Source organism: Daphnia pulex, chromosome 2, assembly GCF_021134715.1.
Source record: "Daphnia pulex isolate KAP4 chromosome 2, ASM2113471v1".
NCBI lineage: Eukaryota > Metazoa > Arthropoda > Branchiopoda > Diplostraca > Daphniidae > Daphnia > Daphnia pulex.
This window is the reverse complement of record NC_060018.1, coordinates 9,234,696-9,249,466: the sequence shown is the minus strand read 5'-3', so window position 1 is coordinate 9,249,466 and position 14,771 is coordinate 9,234,696. Positions and strand designations below refer to the sequence as shown.

At 37.5% G+C, this 14,771-nt stretch overlaps 1 protein-coding gene and 3 long non-coding RNA genes across 7 annotated transcripts; 1 reads left to right on the top strand and 3 right to left on the bottom strand.

Moving 5' to 3' along the window:
- The first annotated feature begins 109 nt into the window (after positions 1-109).
- LOC124203354 lies at positions 110-1,361 on the top strand. Of its 2 annotated transcripts, none has more exons than XR_006878525.1 (4): positions 110-402; positions 463-591; positions 681-881; positions 982-1,361. It is a non-coding gene; the product is annotated as an uncharacterized LOC124203354 (long non-coding RNA). The 2 variants fall into 2 exon arrangements; XR_006878526.1 differs by having other exon boundaries at positions 449-591.
- Positions 1,362-1,370: 9 nt separating this feature from the next.
- On the bottom strand, positions 1,371-2,228 carry LOC124203362. The gene is made up of 2 exons (XR_006878529.1): positions 1,955-2,228; positions 1,371-1,883 (listed from the first exon to the last, which is right to left on the bottom strand). It is a non-coding gene; the product is annotated as an uncharacterized LOC124203362 (long non-coding RNA).
- Positions 2,229-3,518: 1,290 nt separating this feature from the next.
- LOC124203321 (N-acetylneuraminate 9-O-acetyltransferase-like) lies at positions 3,519-5,836 on the bottom strand. 2 transcript variants are annotated; one of them, XM_046600073.1, is made up of 5 exons: positions 5,599-5,835; positions 5,078-5,118; positions 4,781-4,979; positions 4,386-4,614; positions 3,528-4,310 (listed from the first exon to the last, which is right to left on the bottom strand). In XM_046600073.1, exons 2-5 carry the CDS (start codon positions 5,105-5,107, stop codon positions 4,079-4,081), a joined length of 690 nt encoding a protein of 229 aa, XP_046456029.1. In that variant the 5' UTR covers positions 5,108-5,118; positions 5,599-5,835; the 3' UTR covers positions 3,528-4,078. The 2 variants fall into 2 exon arrangements, with proteins under 2 accessions (XP_046456021.1, XP_046456029.1); XM_046600065.1 differs by having other exon boundaries at positions 3,519-4,310; positions 5,078-5,836.
- Positions 5,837-6,531: 695 nt separating this feature from the next.
- On the bottom strand, positions 6,532-13,029 carry LOC124209355. 2 transcript variants are annotated; one of them, XR_006880889.1, is made up of 19 exons: positions 11,335-13,029; positions 11,091-11,271; positions 10,844-11,014; positions 10,605-10,774; positions 10,353-10,530; positions 10,089-10,276; positions 9,760-9,933; positions 9,469-9,650; positions 9,325-9,390; positions 9,225-9,268; positions 8,991-9,150; positions 8,752-8,921; positions 8,492-8,657; positions 8,245-8,417; positions 7,989-8,159; positions 7,732-7,901; positions 7,311-7,614; positions 7,032-7,234; positions 6,532-6,936 (listed from the first exon to the last, which is right to left on the bottom strand). It is a non-coding gene; the product is annotated as an uncharacterized LOC124209355 (long non-coding RNA). The 2 variants fall into 2 exon arrangements; XR_006880888.1 differs by having other exon boundaries at positions 6,556-6,936; positions 9,225-9,390.
- Positions 13,030-14,771: the final 1,742 nt, after the last annotated feature.

Here is a 14,771-nt window from a genome sequence, read left to right as displayed (position 1 = left end):
TGAGTAATGAGTTGAGTAGGCCTACAAATTCGTCTGCTTGCGTTAATCCGTATAGTCATGTAGAAAGGAGAAACAAATCATTCCAGTGTGGTCGACGCACTGAAGTTTAGTTCATGAGTTTCCGCTAGATGCCAATGAACGTTCTTAAAGAGCTTTTCATTTTCATTTTTTGGGGAAGGTGGTAACCCGAGGCCATCACCCACTCCCCAGCTCACCTGAGGGTCTAGGAGCGCGAAAATTGACTGTTGTCTACAGTGTGGATCGTGTTCAGTTGCGAACGGTTATCCGTTATCGTGGATAGAAACTCGAGTCTCGCGTGATGAGTTAGTTGTTGTTAAGCGATTGATTGAATGAACAAGATTTTTTACTCAGATTCCAGTGATGATGATTACATTCCTACAGGTAATTGCTCCAAAGTGTATACCTAGGCTATATCACAATATCTTAGTTTACATTTTCCAGGTGACTGAGAGTGATGTTGAAGAATTATCCAATGAAGCTGAACAAATTTCAAGCAATGAAAGTGATGACTGTAGAATAAAGCTCTTCCAAAAAGAGAAAACGTCCCTTATAAAAGAATAAATTAAACAAGTAGGCTATCTATAACATTCTTTATTTATGGTTTTATGTTGTGCCGGTTGACGGTTGTGCCTTACATTTACATTTGATATGTTTTGTAGAACAACAGTTTCTGAAGAACCAGACGAAGGAGATAAATTAAAAAATACCAATAATGATGAAGATAAAAAACAAAGGATTGACCGTATGTGGGCTAGTTTCAAGGAGGGAACTGACACAAAAGAAGCAAAAGAGACTGTTGCACCTATTGTAACCAAACCTACAAAATCTATAGCCTATAAATTTGCTGGAGAAGAAATTGAGTAATTTTTTTATACGTCTATGCATTTCAAGTGACTGGGCTTTATACCTGGATCACACACTATTTGTGTAAACTAATATCAATATTATTACATTTAATAGAATCCCAGAAGAAGTTAAGAAAACTGGACCTTTAAATTCCCAAGAAATGAAAGGAAAAAACCTTCCAACTTAAAAAAAAATCCGGTGGCCTTTCTAGCATTACCAGTCAATTATCAAGTAAAAAAGCAAAGCTCAGTACATTGGAAAAATCAAAGCTGGATTGGGATCGATTTAAAACAGAAGAAGGGATTGCGGAAGATCTGAAATCTTTTCATCATAGGCAACAAATTTTTGATTTTGGGAAGGCAATAAGCTTTTCTAGAACGGGCTGACGTAAAACAATTTGAGATTGAAACAAATTTTCGTGCTGGGCGGAAACTTCGTTAACCGTAACATGCAAATCGTCTCACTGAAAATGAAATACAACAAATAAAAAAGAATTCAAATGGTTGTTTGTTTTTTTACAATCGCCATCACTTATTACGTAATTATTCAAATTCTGGATAAAATGAAATTCTATGTAGAAAAACGAGCTTCGTCATTAGTTGCTAAAACTGTTTTTTTTTCATTACTTAGAAGGTATTTCGTAGCTTCAAAGAAAGGGTTTCACATCCGTGTGTCTTAACCGAGGCGGACATATAATTGGCACATGTTCAGACAGTTTTTGGGGGAGGATTTGGACTGTTTAACAAAAGGCAAATGCGCTTTGTCAATAAGAATTATGAAATTCACAACATCGACAATTGCTAGCATAATTTTATACCCAACTTGAAGTGAGTTTCGTGGCCAGTTCAAGAGGCACTTAAGCTAAAACGACACTTTGATTTAGAAGTAGATTCTTGGGTAGTAGATGTCTCATCAGTTTCAATAGACTGCGCTAACCCAAAATCAAGATCCGTTTCGGCTTCCATGTCCGACGACTCAAACTCGGTCAGAAGTGCTGTAGCCTCTTCCAATGTAACCTAATTTTTAGAAGGACAAAAAATCAGTAAAATACCAATTAAGAATTAACACAGCAATAAATTTTGTCTACCTGAGCAGATGTTCGTTGAAATATTCGTGTGTTGGAATCTCATTGCTTAGATCAGCGTGGGATGACCAGTAGCTTTGCTTAATTTTTTGCTTCAACCAATTAACTGACCACTGCAATTAATTTAACCACTTGCATATGGTGATTGCAACAGGTAGTCTTTTGCAATTTGAAGGCGATTTGCAAGACTAACTAAAAATTCCATTAGCTAATAGGCCCGTTTGCTGTCGTTGCTTTGACGCGATTGTATTAAGGCTCATTAAGGCTAGATATAAAAAGAAATTTCTTAAAAATATCTTCAGTAATAAAAATTTAAGAAACTTTTAAACAAAAATAACAGGCAATGCAATCGATTAAGAAAAAGAGAAAATGCGTACACTATTGGCGAAAAAACTGTTGAAATTAAGGACTACATGCTATTTGTTAATTTTTATTTTTACCTAAAACGCCTTTAACAGACTGGCCGTCCTTGTCAGTAAAACCATCAACCATCAATAACGCACTGAAGTCGGTTAAACTGCAGACCATCCTCCAAAACCTGGAAGATTCATGAAAGGCAGAAGTACTTAAAAAAAAAGTCCTCTATAACAAATTAAGATGAAAAATTGTCATTAAGTACCAACATTTCTTGGAGAAGCTGTGCCAAATTTCAATTCATGATCCCGAAACAACCGCGTACTGGTGCTACATAAACAATACACCAAGTTACTTATTTTTTCTTAAATCTAGTCATAGATCTCAGAGTCCGCGAGAAATCTAGCTGACCCCGGGCAATATACAACAGCATTCAGATCAATGATGATTCACTACTTATGTTATTTAAATGGCAACACGCAACGACTAATTCCTGGATGATTAGCACAATTTATCGTAAATAACATTCAATCTATGTTTTTTCTTTTTTTTTCTGGCTGAAAGTAAAATACGGAACTTTGACCATACAGCACTGATGTTACTTCCGGGGGGTGTCGGAAGCCTACTAGTATTGTCAGATGTTGTGATGCTGGAATTTTGGGCATGCAAATCACAATGAAGGATCATTGTTGCCAGCGTTGTAGGAGATCATGGAAATCCTTTGCTTGCGTTTGACCCCAACTTCTTTACAGTGCAAAGGTAGGGGAAGGTGCTGGCAAAGGCTTGGCAAGACTTTTTTGTCCGGTTGGTGTTGGCTTCGAATTATTTTCTCGGGGGGATAAAACTGGTGATGGAGGATTGAATCCAACTCTGTCCGCTCCCAACACAAACACTAGGAGCTTACGGAAAGCACCAAGTTGAAATAAATGTTGACACTGGTCAACTCCATTGAAAATAAATTTTTTTAAAACTAATTTTATAAATAAATAGATAATTAAATAAGTAAATACCATATTTGCATAAGCTGATAGGAGATTAAAAAATTGCGAGCATATTTTGCAATTATCAGGGACATCTTTATCCAGCATGCAACGATTCCATCAGTAATTTTATTAGACGCGATTGATTCTGGAATTTAAATTAAAAATCAATAGTTAAAAAAAAAGTTACACTGGTTAAAAATAAAAAAACAAACTACGAAAGATAATATTACCATTTCTCCTTCATACATGACTAAAATACCGTAACTCGACAACGAATTTTCCAATATAATTGAAAACTGACAGCGTATGTTTTGAGAAGGAGACTCCAGCAGAAAGGATCTAATATGCTTAGTTCCTTCTTCTCCTTAGGACCTTCTCCTTTCCGATTTAAAAAAATAATTTTTTCCGGAATAAACTTTCCGAATCAGTGGATTTATTTAATAAAAAAATCACGGATGAAAATTTGCTGATCAAGTCTCCGTTTCTTTCTGTATTGAATATTTGAAAGGAACAGCGCTATAATATCGCGTTAGAAAGAAGAGACCTTCTGGATGTAAAAGTAAATTAGTAGAGGTTTCCTGTTTCCGTGTTTTTCTCTTTTTTCTCCATATCACCTTGGATTATAATTTAATAGCTGCCAATTGGTAGCCTACTGTATGTGATTCTGACGGTCTTGCTAAAGTTTGAGATTCCATTTACCAAAGGAAAAGTCGATATAGCGCTCACAATCCGAATGTGAGTGCAAGATATATATGTACCAAAATTGAATATGATCCTCAATTTTCAAATGTCACGGGAAGAATAATTTTCGAGCGTCGCAAAGGTCGTGTAAAAGAAGTTGAGTGGCTTGCGATAGGGCCGAGTAAGCCGGGTGTGTGTGGTCGTTGCAGTTAATGTACGAATAATCCGGATCCGTGAGCAGATACATCCCAAGTTGCACGCGCTGCCGAAAGAGAATGCATCCGCGGATGTATTCCTCAACCAACGAATTACTTGAATCCCATATGATTGGCAAATAACTCCTGAAAGAATAAGAAAGACATTTTTAGTTACATCTATATAAATTTGTGTTTAATTCATTCCGCCATTGGACTCACTGCTGCAGTTCAGACCGAGCGTCTTCGTTGTAATGATTGATCTTTTCCGAAAAAATCGCCGTGTTCACAGCGCCATTATCGCCATACGTTTCCATGACTGGGTATTGATTAAGCCAAATAACCTTGCTGACATTCGCCAACTGACTGAGCAACGGAGCGAGTCGCTCTAATTGTTTTTGGAAAGGTTGATGTTCCCCGGGTGTTTGAATCATGTACCACAAAGCAATACCTGTTAATCGGACATATAATCTTATTTAAGATGTTGTTATAACTTTGTCTGGTAATATTAAATTTTATTTGAATGGCGTCAGTTTATGACTGATAACACATTATACAAAAATTCATTTAGGCTTAAAAAATTCACGACGACAAATTTCTACAGAGATGTTTATTACCTAGAAAAATCAAGTTTGGTCGATCAGCTTGACTATCAGTTGCCCACTGGCGTATCGTATCGATAATCGTGTCATTAACGAGAGGTTGCCATTGAAAGGATAATCGCAATCTCAGTATTTCACTTGTAACTTCCATATTACCGTGATAAACAAATGGGAGGGGGCTCGGTTTTGATTTCCGATTGTAATCTGGAATAATCTAACAAATAAAAAAATTAGTCAAATTGATGGATTTTTCTAAAATTAATTTATTTAGAATTTTGTTAAAAACTTTTTCACTGACTATATCGCATTTACCTTGAGAAAGTTTATAAATTGTTGACGCATCCTGGAATCACCTATAAATGCAAAGTGTAAATTTTTTATATAATCTGTTGACGACATTAAGGTTATTAGAAGAGTTATTCTGGGCTAAGTAATGTCGCTCACTAAGCGCATTAAAACAGGCAACTACTCGTTCAAAAGTGTAACGTGTCAGCTGGCACGATCCCAATTTTGATATCATTCGACTGTTATCGTACGATCCATCTGAATCTTTTGCATAATGGTGTTCCCGGTTGTCTAGTAAATTCCCCAAGCAAAGCGGAAGTTCTTTTCCTGACTGTACATGATTTCGGGTGCAAATGGTCACAATAATCACGGCCAATACCAATTTGAATAAGACCAACAACATTAATACGTTGCACTTGGATGTGATGACGAAATCCTTCGGATTGAAATAGTACAGCAAGTTGGACATATTGAAATAGTGTATACGCTTCGGTGCAAGCGATTCGCGATTGTCTTCTAGGTTAAACATGTTACAAACTTACAATTACCGTGGTTTCTTTAAGAATAACAACGAAAAAATTAAAAGTCAGATAACTGATCAGCTGGTTGTATTGTTCACGTCCGTCTGTGGGTATCTAATTTTACGCAACGCCGTTTGCAGACTGTGCACCACGAAAAAATATCTAAGGTTTAAATTGTTTGATAAGTAATGCTATTTTCTGAAAGCAAACGTAAACTTTTCTAGCCGAAAGCGTTCTATTTTTACTCCTGTTGTGTTGAATGCGGAATTGGATTTCATACGGGTTGTGTGTTGTATACAACAAAACGCTCTTAATACGGAGACTCTGTGTAGCCGCAAGCCCTCGTCAACACAATTAATTTCATGCCTTGTCACTGTTCATGGCGGTTTGCATTGATCATCGAAAAATATCCATAACCATTTATGAGGTCAATGGGTATATCCACTACACGTGGATACATTCACCGACATCAAGCATAAATAAATGTGGTCCAAAACAGAAACTCAACTCAGCAGCAACGTAAGCTGCGGGACTACGGGACATGTCCGTTATTTCACGTTCGACTTTCAAGGACAACGAATTTTTATTGCTTTATAGCTAGACTCTGTTATCTGTTTTCACTTCGTTTCTATTGCAGCTTTTTTCGTTTTGCGCTGTCTTATTCATAGTCCTGAAGCTATAACTTCCATTTACCACAAAAGCGTCTCTGCCTTCCTGCAGCAAGTTGTTCTTTAATGCTTTCCCCAAAATTCATTCGTCTGCGAAGTTGACAGATAATATGTGCCAGTGTACCAGTGTATCTATCTAGAATAAAAATTTGCCTATTTTATTTTTTATTCTTGAATTTTTACTGTTGTCGGGTAGGCCTAATGCAGAAGGAGAGTTAGAAAAAACCCGAAAAGATTCATTTTCATCGTGAAAGAGCATGATAACTTAAAACTTAAATCTAAAGTAATAAAATTTTTATATTTCACATATGGATAAATTGGGTTTTTTTCCAGTAGCCCGAAACCAAAAGTTTATTTACTTTTAAGCAGCTTGAAAGATATAACTAATAAAAGCGAAAATGTAAAAAAAAGGTTGAACAACTTGATATCTTATTTGAAAAAAAAAGAAAGAAAATTATGCAATATTGTATGTCGCCTGCCAGCGTGCCGGTTGTTGCGATGTCATCAGTTTTGTGTTCTCGGGTGTATCACCAAGAAACAAAATTGTCATTATGTTGGATGTACCGATGATAACAGGGGGGGATTCCGTGAAATGACTGTAGTCGGAAGCATAAGACAAAGATAGCGAAGACCACAAAAGTGGAGTGTTATAGCCACTTTCGCCACTGGGAAGCGGATCCGGTTTGCCATTGTAAACCTTAAAAAAAAAGAGGAAAATTTAAAATTGACGTCAAATTAACTTAAACAAGATTTATATTCACGACATTTCCGACTATTACTAGGCCTACTCACAAAAATTACGTCGCCACCTGGTTGAACATTGAACGTGTTGAATGTCAGTTTAATGCGACCGCAAAGCGATTCGATGAAAAAATAAGCTTCGAAATAAGTTTTGTTGGCAGGAATACGAGCCCCTATTGCGTAATCTTGATTCGGGAAGTTAATCGACTGGATTGTTCCGCTTGTCATAGTTAAAAACGTGCAAGATCCACCAACTGAACATAAAACGAAGAAATGAGGAAATAAAACAACTGAATTCAAGGGAAATGGACCATCAATATTTGGATTTACTTGATTTGCAAGTTGCACACGATACGGTAGTGGTCTCTACTATCGATGCTGTCAATGTTCTGGAAGTAAAGAATTCAGAATCTGTAGTACTTGGTGTAGGTGTTATCGTTGGTGTTGTTTTCTGCTGAATAACGGGTAGAAAAGTAGGAAGGAGAACTTCTTCTGTAGTCCAGCGGCATTCGAACAAATCAACATCGTTGAATTTTGAATCTACTATAATAAAATGACTAGATGGTTGTATGCTATAAATCTGGTTTGCGATGGGTGGATTCGCAATTATGTTGCCCTCATAAGTAGAATGAAGCTGGAAAAAAAAATGCAAATAAGATTCTCAAAATAAAATACAGTAATATATGACGATAGAAAATTGAAAAACACTCATTAATTTGGCAGTAAATTGCTATTTTTCTTTCATACTCACTTTCAAATAACTTCCAGGGCTAGTTAGATTAACAGTGGGGCAATAAATGTAAGTGAAGGGCTTATTAGGAGATTCACGAATGGTAAACGAACATGTTCGCGGCAATTTCATTCCATCATGAAAAGGACGAATAATCCCTTCAGACACTTCTGCACTTCCGTCTACGCAAACTGAAAGAAAAAAATGACAATTTAATTCTAATAATAATTTATTATACTGTTGAGCAAAATAAGCGATCCGTGAATGAAATTTCTTACGTTTGAAATCCTTCGGGTCCTTGGAAACTGGAATCGCTATCCAATTGCACTCAAAGTCTCAAACCAATCAGATTTGCCGAGAATTGAATAGAAATCGTTGTACCCCTCATTAGTATAATATTTCCTGTTTACGATTGGTAGGCCTAAATCCATTTCGAGAGCTTCTAATAGCTAATGTAAATAATAAGCTGATAAATAGTTACGTCACTAAATACAAGTAAAATACAAGTATCCTTATTTAGGATAATCCACTAACTTGCATTGAACTAGTAGGATTCGATAAGTTGATGACCGGACAAGATATTTCAAGATGTAGAAAAGGAGGTACGACAACGATTAAACTACATGGTCTCAATTCGTCGATTGTGAAATTTCCAGTGAAAGGCTGAATGCTCCCATAAGATGACGTTGTATATCTCTCACCGCATACTAAAATAAAAAATGTAATTAATTTATGTTGAACGACATAAATCTCAACACGATCTACAGAATATTTTTCATACATTTGAAATTTCTCACTGCCGTCGCCAATCCCGGAATAGTTGTCCATTCGCAATCAACCTCATCACAATTAGAGACTTGAAAATGCACATAAACGTCATCGTAATTTGAAGTATAAGTAACGTTTTCTACGGGGATATTCCAGTCATTTCCCATTAATCCGTCTAGCTAGAAAGACGGAAAAAAATAATTTTCTAAATATAATATTTCGACTTTTTTGAAAGAACTCATTATTGACAAATAATTAATTACTTTGACTTACAAATAAAGAACTGGTATTGCCAAGGTTAACGATTGAACATGAAAAGTGGTTCCATCGATCAGTAGGTACATCGATAATAAAAGTGCAGGATTTCACATTTTCCAGATCAACATTATTAGCTGGATGTTTGAGGTTCCCTCTGAGCGACGTCGTGTAATTGTCGTGGCAAGCTGAACGAAATAAAAGATAGAGAATAAAAATTTGTTCACGACATATAACTTAAACCTGAATATATTCACGTTGGAAAGTCGGAATAGGTTCTGCTGAGCTCGCTTTCGCTGTCGCTGTCGCGGTCGCTGTCGCTGTCTCCGTCTCCTCAAAACTTGATGTTATTGCGGTTGTCGACATTTGAGCGAGTTCCGTTGTCGACGATGAAGTCGAGAGAGCTGTTGATGCTTTCTGTTGAAATAGAATTATAGCACCAACCTCATTGTACATATCCATATTTGTGTTACATATTATTATTAGATTACCATAGCAGTGAAGGTTGCCTGCCATCCATAGATACCAGGATTTCCTAAATAAGGTGGAAGTAGTAAACTTGATTATCATCCTATTAGATTTTGTGGTTACTTCCAAGGGAATTGTGTTTCCGGTTGCCTCGTTCAACAAAATCATGGATGTTGTTCCGTCAAAAACCTGAGAAGGGAAAGAGGACTCCATTGAATATTGACAGCAGAATGAGCAGATACTGATAGACAGATTTATTTTACTTACAGAAACAAAGTCATAATTGGTTTCCAAATTGAAGGAATTGAATGTCAACTGGACTGTCTTTCCTACTGGCACGTCAATGTTAAATGCACAGCCCATGTCAAAATTCCCATAATCATCAGGGAAGTTTGGAGACTGTACAATCCCTCCCGTTGACGTCACATTAGAACACATCTGCCCGCACACTTTATTCATGATTGATAGCATTTTAATTAAAAGCAAATAAATTTAAAAGGCCAATTTCAAATAAATTGTGATTTCTTTATCAAAATGCAAAATCGTTATATACCTTACCTTTATTATTAGAACAAGTAACAAGAACCGGCGAAGGAATTATTGTTGTCCAGCTGCACTCGAACCAGTCTGAGAAGCCGAAAAATGACCACACATACAAAACGTTGCCGAAGGATGTGTAACCTCGTTCTCAAGTGGCTGCATAGATATAACTGTGCCGTCCATTTCATAAAACTGAAATTAAAAAAAATAATAAACAGAATAAACGACAGTGACTTTTGCCTTTTCTCTTGAACCTAGCCCATGATTCATTCATTCGAACATAGAACCTAACTTTTCGAATTGTAAAAACTTTAAATTAATTAATCTACTTTAATTAAACGTCTTACATTGATAAAACTCGCATCACCGAAGAAGCCAGGGTGCATTCTTACTACTGAGCAAGTCATTTGAACTCGCTGATCAACAGGTACGTAAATATAGAAACGACATCCAACGGTGTGGAGTCCTGTTGCATACGCCTTAAAGGGCTGAAGGGTTCCATTCACAGATCTAGTTTCGTGGTCGTTATTACACACTGGAAATGGTACACATATAATAAGTAATAGTTGAAGAACGAATAAGGAAAATGATGATTAACTTTGAAGAATTACTTTGAAAAATGGGTTGTTGCGGCTCTTTCACCAAGGGTACCGGAACGGTTTTCCATTGACAATTGAACCAATCTGGGTAAAAAAATCGCGCTGACACAACCATCATGAAGTTCTTTGAAATATATCCCTGGTTAGTAATGGGTGGCTCAGTAATTAAAGCGCCGTTCCAGTCGCGCAACTATAGATGTACAAAATGACTTTACCATTTAATAGAACTGAAAATCATTACAAATGAAATTAGATAGGCCCTACTTGCAAAGAACTTCCAGAAGTTGTCAGATTGACGACCGAACAAGAAAACTGAACCGAATGATCAGTGGAAACTTGAATAGTAAAATCGCACCATCTCGGAATTTTCGTATCATAATCGGTAAATGGTTGAAGGGTTCCATTAGCCGTCGTTGCTGAAGAGTCACGGCAACCTTGAAAAAAACAATTAATTGATAAAAAAAAAACAAAAAAACATATAGGATTGGCGCTTTATAAATTACTTTTGAAATCGTTGGAGGTACATATGGTTCCCAATTGCATTCAAACTGATCGCCGATGGTGAAAAGGGAATAGAGAGATATCATGTACTGTTGATACATTGCGATATCTGAAACATATATTCGGTTCACTACAGGCACATCTACATAGTCCATTTCTAAAGAATTGGTGACCTACGATGAATCATAAAGAAAGTCAGTTAGAACGATGGAAGAATAATTTCGAAAATTAATTGAGTTGTTGACTCACTTTCAAATAACTTCCTGGGCTAGTGAGATTAACGTGCGAGCAGGAAAATTGTGCCCTCTGATCGGTATAGTTTCCGTAGTCGTAGTTAAGTGAAAAGATGTGGAAAGAACACTTTCTAGGAATTTCTCCATTTATTAGGTTAGACGGGATATTGCGATGATTCTGTTGTCACGATATCGTTCTGGGAAAGCACAAAATTTCTACAGAAATTAGTTGAACGTAATAATAAATGTTTCATAATTACCAGAGCAACAGCAGCAGCAAAGAAATAAACAACAATTAGGACGGAAATCATCGTCATTTTATGTGGACGCAAAGATCCAAACGATTCGGTCCTTTGGTCAACGTCGAATGACTGAAATCCCACTCAAATATCTTGTCTCTGAATTTAAGAATAAAACTGGGTCGCATCTAACTGAATGGCAGCTGCTCCTGCATATGTGCACTTTCCCCTGGCTGATTCAGTCTCGAAATTTTGTGCAGGTTAAAAAAGGCCGTCGGCACAGATCGACACGAGTCGAGTTCATTCATGTGAATTTAGTCCCCAGATGCGACCGGTATCATTAGTTGCTCACTACATGAAACACGCATGTGTAAAACTTCCAAAAGACCGGAACTCGAAAACTCTACTTGAAATTTTCACCGACGACGACACAGTTGCTGCAGAACCCACACGAACGCAGAAATAATAGAGGGTGTGCCTAAAGTGAGGGGAGCGGGATTTGGGATAGTGTCATAGCGATAGCCCTGCCTAGAATGCGGGATGCATCCCGCAACCTAGGTATCCCGCATGCCTAAATTGCGGGATCAAATTTTCCGATGTATGAATAAGGTTATATAAAAGTTTTAAATAAAACAAATGAAAAAAATGAAAAGAATTGTCTAATTTATGTCGGGCATTACCTAATGAGCCTTCCCTGGAAACGAACCCGTACACCTGAAACGTCAGTCAACGCCTATACCAATAAGCTACCATTATGATTATGATGAATGATCTCACATAAAAAATTAATAAAACACTTAGCCAATTGTCGTTGAGGATATGATCTACTGGTTATGGCATGTAGTGTTGATACGAAAGGTACCGAGTTTGATTCCTGCTCCCGGTTAAATGCCTTTCAGATCCCTTCAATCGTTCATGCACTCTTTTTCATGTACTGTACTGTCTCCCACTGTTTCCCATGTGAACTCTCTGTTTGTATAACATAACCCTGCATGCACTAACTTAATTTAACAAAACACTTACTCACCTTAACCCAACTAACAAAAACCAAAAATAGCTTAACACTTACTAACGCGACTGCGCCGTTGCATGAAAAGAAAAAAACAACTTGAGATAAACAGTTTAGGATGAGTCATCAATTGTCATCGTAAGACGTGGGACACTCTTGTACGCCGTAGTACTCGAGCGTTGTCTACTGCTGTAATAGACCGGCTTAAAAGATGGTAAACCCTGAATGGACAACATTTTTGTTTCACAACTGTGTAAAATAAAATAAAGACGAAGGATGAAAAAGGAACACCCGATTTGAAGCAGTTATCATATGTTCCACAGGAGTCTGATAACCCAGGTTCCGCACCAGACGGTGACGCCGTTGGCGCAGCGCTAGAAATAGCAGATTATCCCGATCCAGCGTACGAAGAAGAAAATGTCGAAAATGATGCTGATGTTGTTACCTGTACTAGGCTTGCCACAAGAAGAAAAAGCAGATCCGGCAGAGGACATTTCGGGAGACGTTGATGAACCGGCATATGAACAAGACATCGGCGATGATACAAATTATGATGCACATCAAGTAGCCGAATCTGCGGAACCGGAAACAGCCATGGCAGAAGGGAACGACGAGGAAACACACCAACAGATGTCTTCGTACCAGAAGCGGACGATCAAAACGACTAAGATATACGTATAGCAGCGACCGGCAGCGACAAGTGACTTATAGATCTACCAGGTTCACGCGTTGATGCAACGCCTCCGATTCCAACAATAAAAAAAAGCAGAAAAGGGATTTTGGGATCGACTTCAAATTTCTTAAAAACAAACTACAAAGAGACAAGAAACTAGCGAAAAAAATGAAAACAGAATTGAAAAACGCTGCCCACAAGGCAAAACAAACGGCAAAAGATGGTTCCGAAAGGCGGGTAGGAAAAGCCAAGGATACGGTGAAGAAAAAAACCGATGCTACTAAAGAAAAATTGAATGATAAAATGAAAGAAAACACTGATAAATTTAAAGAGAATACCCAGGTGAAAGAAAAAGCCCAAGTGGCGGCGAAAGCCAAGGCTACAAAGGCCAGAGAGAAATTAACGAATGTTTTCAACAACAAAAATAAGAAAAAGTAAGCGTCAGGGAGGGGAGGGGAGGGAGAAAGGGAATTTTGTTTGGAAGTGCAGTGACCAGTTTAACTGTCTGTTTTTAAGTTTTCGAGTAAAAAAAATTACCGGAAGAAAATGACCGGAAAAAGAGCATGGAATAAAAATGACCGCAAGAAGAACGTGAAAAAAAAGTGACTGGAAGAAAATGTTCGGAAGAAGGGAAATGCCTCTACTTTATTATTACAACCAGCAACTCGTCATCTCGATAACTTCTCAAATGTATTTGAACGAAAAAATAATAATAATAAAAAGAATTTTGAATTTTCCGAAACCCTTTATTTATTTTGTCGTATGAAAGTGACAATTGTGTATTATGTAGCATTGGGCACACCATTACTCAAAAATCAGCCAGATTGAATTTTTGCAAAGATCCGAAAAGAATGAACGAAATTGTTTAAGAGAATTTTAAATTTTGAATAGTTTTTAGAATTGCTTCAATTGTCCGATTCATTTTTCTCGTCGCAAGAGCTGATGGGCTTTGCGACAGTTGTGTGCTGTTGGGTTTCTGCATTAAGAGGCAAGTTTAATTCAGATTGGGGAATCATTTATATTTCGTTGCGGCGATAAAATAGTTTGAATGGGGGATCCTATCCAGCGTAATAATATGGTCCGGTTTGGTTGACTAATTGTTTATCCTCTTCAGCTAGAGAATCAAACAGGTTTTGACGTTCCTGTTGTGTGACGCGGTCGTTGGAAAAGCCCCCATAAGTTCTAGAATTTAAAAAAAAATCATTAGATTATTTTGTAGACACTTGATAAATGGGAGAGTATAGACCTTATTAAGATCCAAAGGTATGGGTCAAGCCGACCCCTTAGCGGCGCGTTGCAGTGTGAAGGGGTGCCGTAAACAGGAGATTTTTATTTGGCTCGGCCCATGGTGTTGCTCGCAGGACTTTTCGGGTTAATCGTGCCCGAGGGAAGAAAAGGGAGGAAAGGAAAGAATGAAAAAAAGAGGGGACCAGACTTTCCTTTTCTCCCTTTTGACTTATGAAACGCAGCATTGTCGGGGATATCCCACGACTTTTCCCCTTCTTTGAGAATCTCACATACTACCATACTGTCAAAAATATGTCGAACAACCATATTACCTAATTTCACTTTTGATGGCATCGGCGACCAAGAAGTTTTTCCTGGTCGCCTTTTTGTCACTCACGTCTTCCAGTGCGGTTCTATCCATATCAGGATCTTCAGTGGATTCATTTTCTTCCAAATGCTTCCTCAGGAAATGAGCACGGGCGTTTGAATGGGACGAGTAGTTTTTAAAGCACCACTCATTAGATGAGGTGCATCAGGTCGCTCTCGCTC

Coding starts and splice junctions, on each gene's coding strand:
- LOC124203321 (XM_046600065.1), bottom strand. CDS start 5,164: ATGTCGTCAACAGATTATATAAAAAATTTACACTTTGCATTTATAGGT. Junction 4,980..5,077: donor AATTTATAAACTTTCTCAAG/GTAAATGCGATA, acceptor TTTATTTGTTAG/ATTATTCCAGATTACAATCG. Junction 4,311..4,385: donor GCTCGGTCTGAACTGCAGCA/GTGAGTCCAATG, acceptor TTATTCTTTCAG/GAGTTATTTGCCAATCATAT.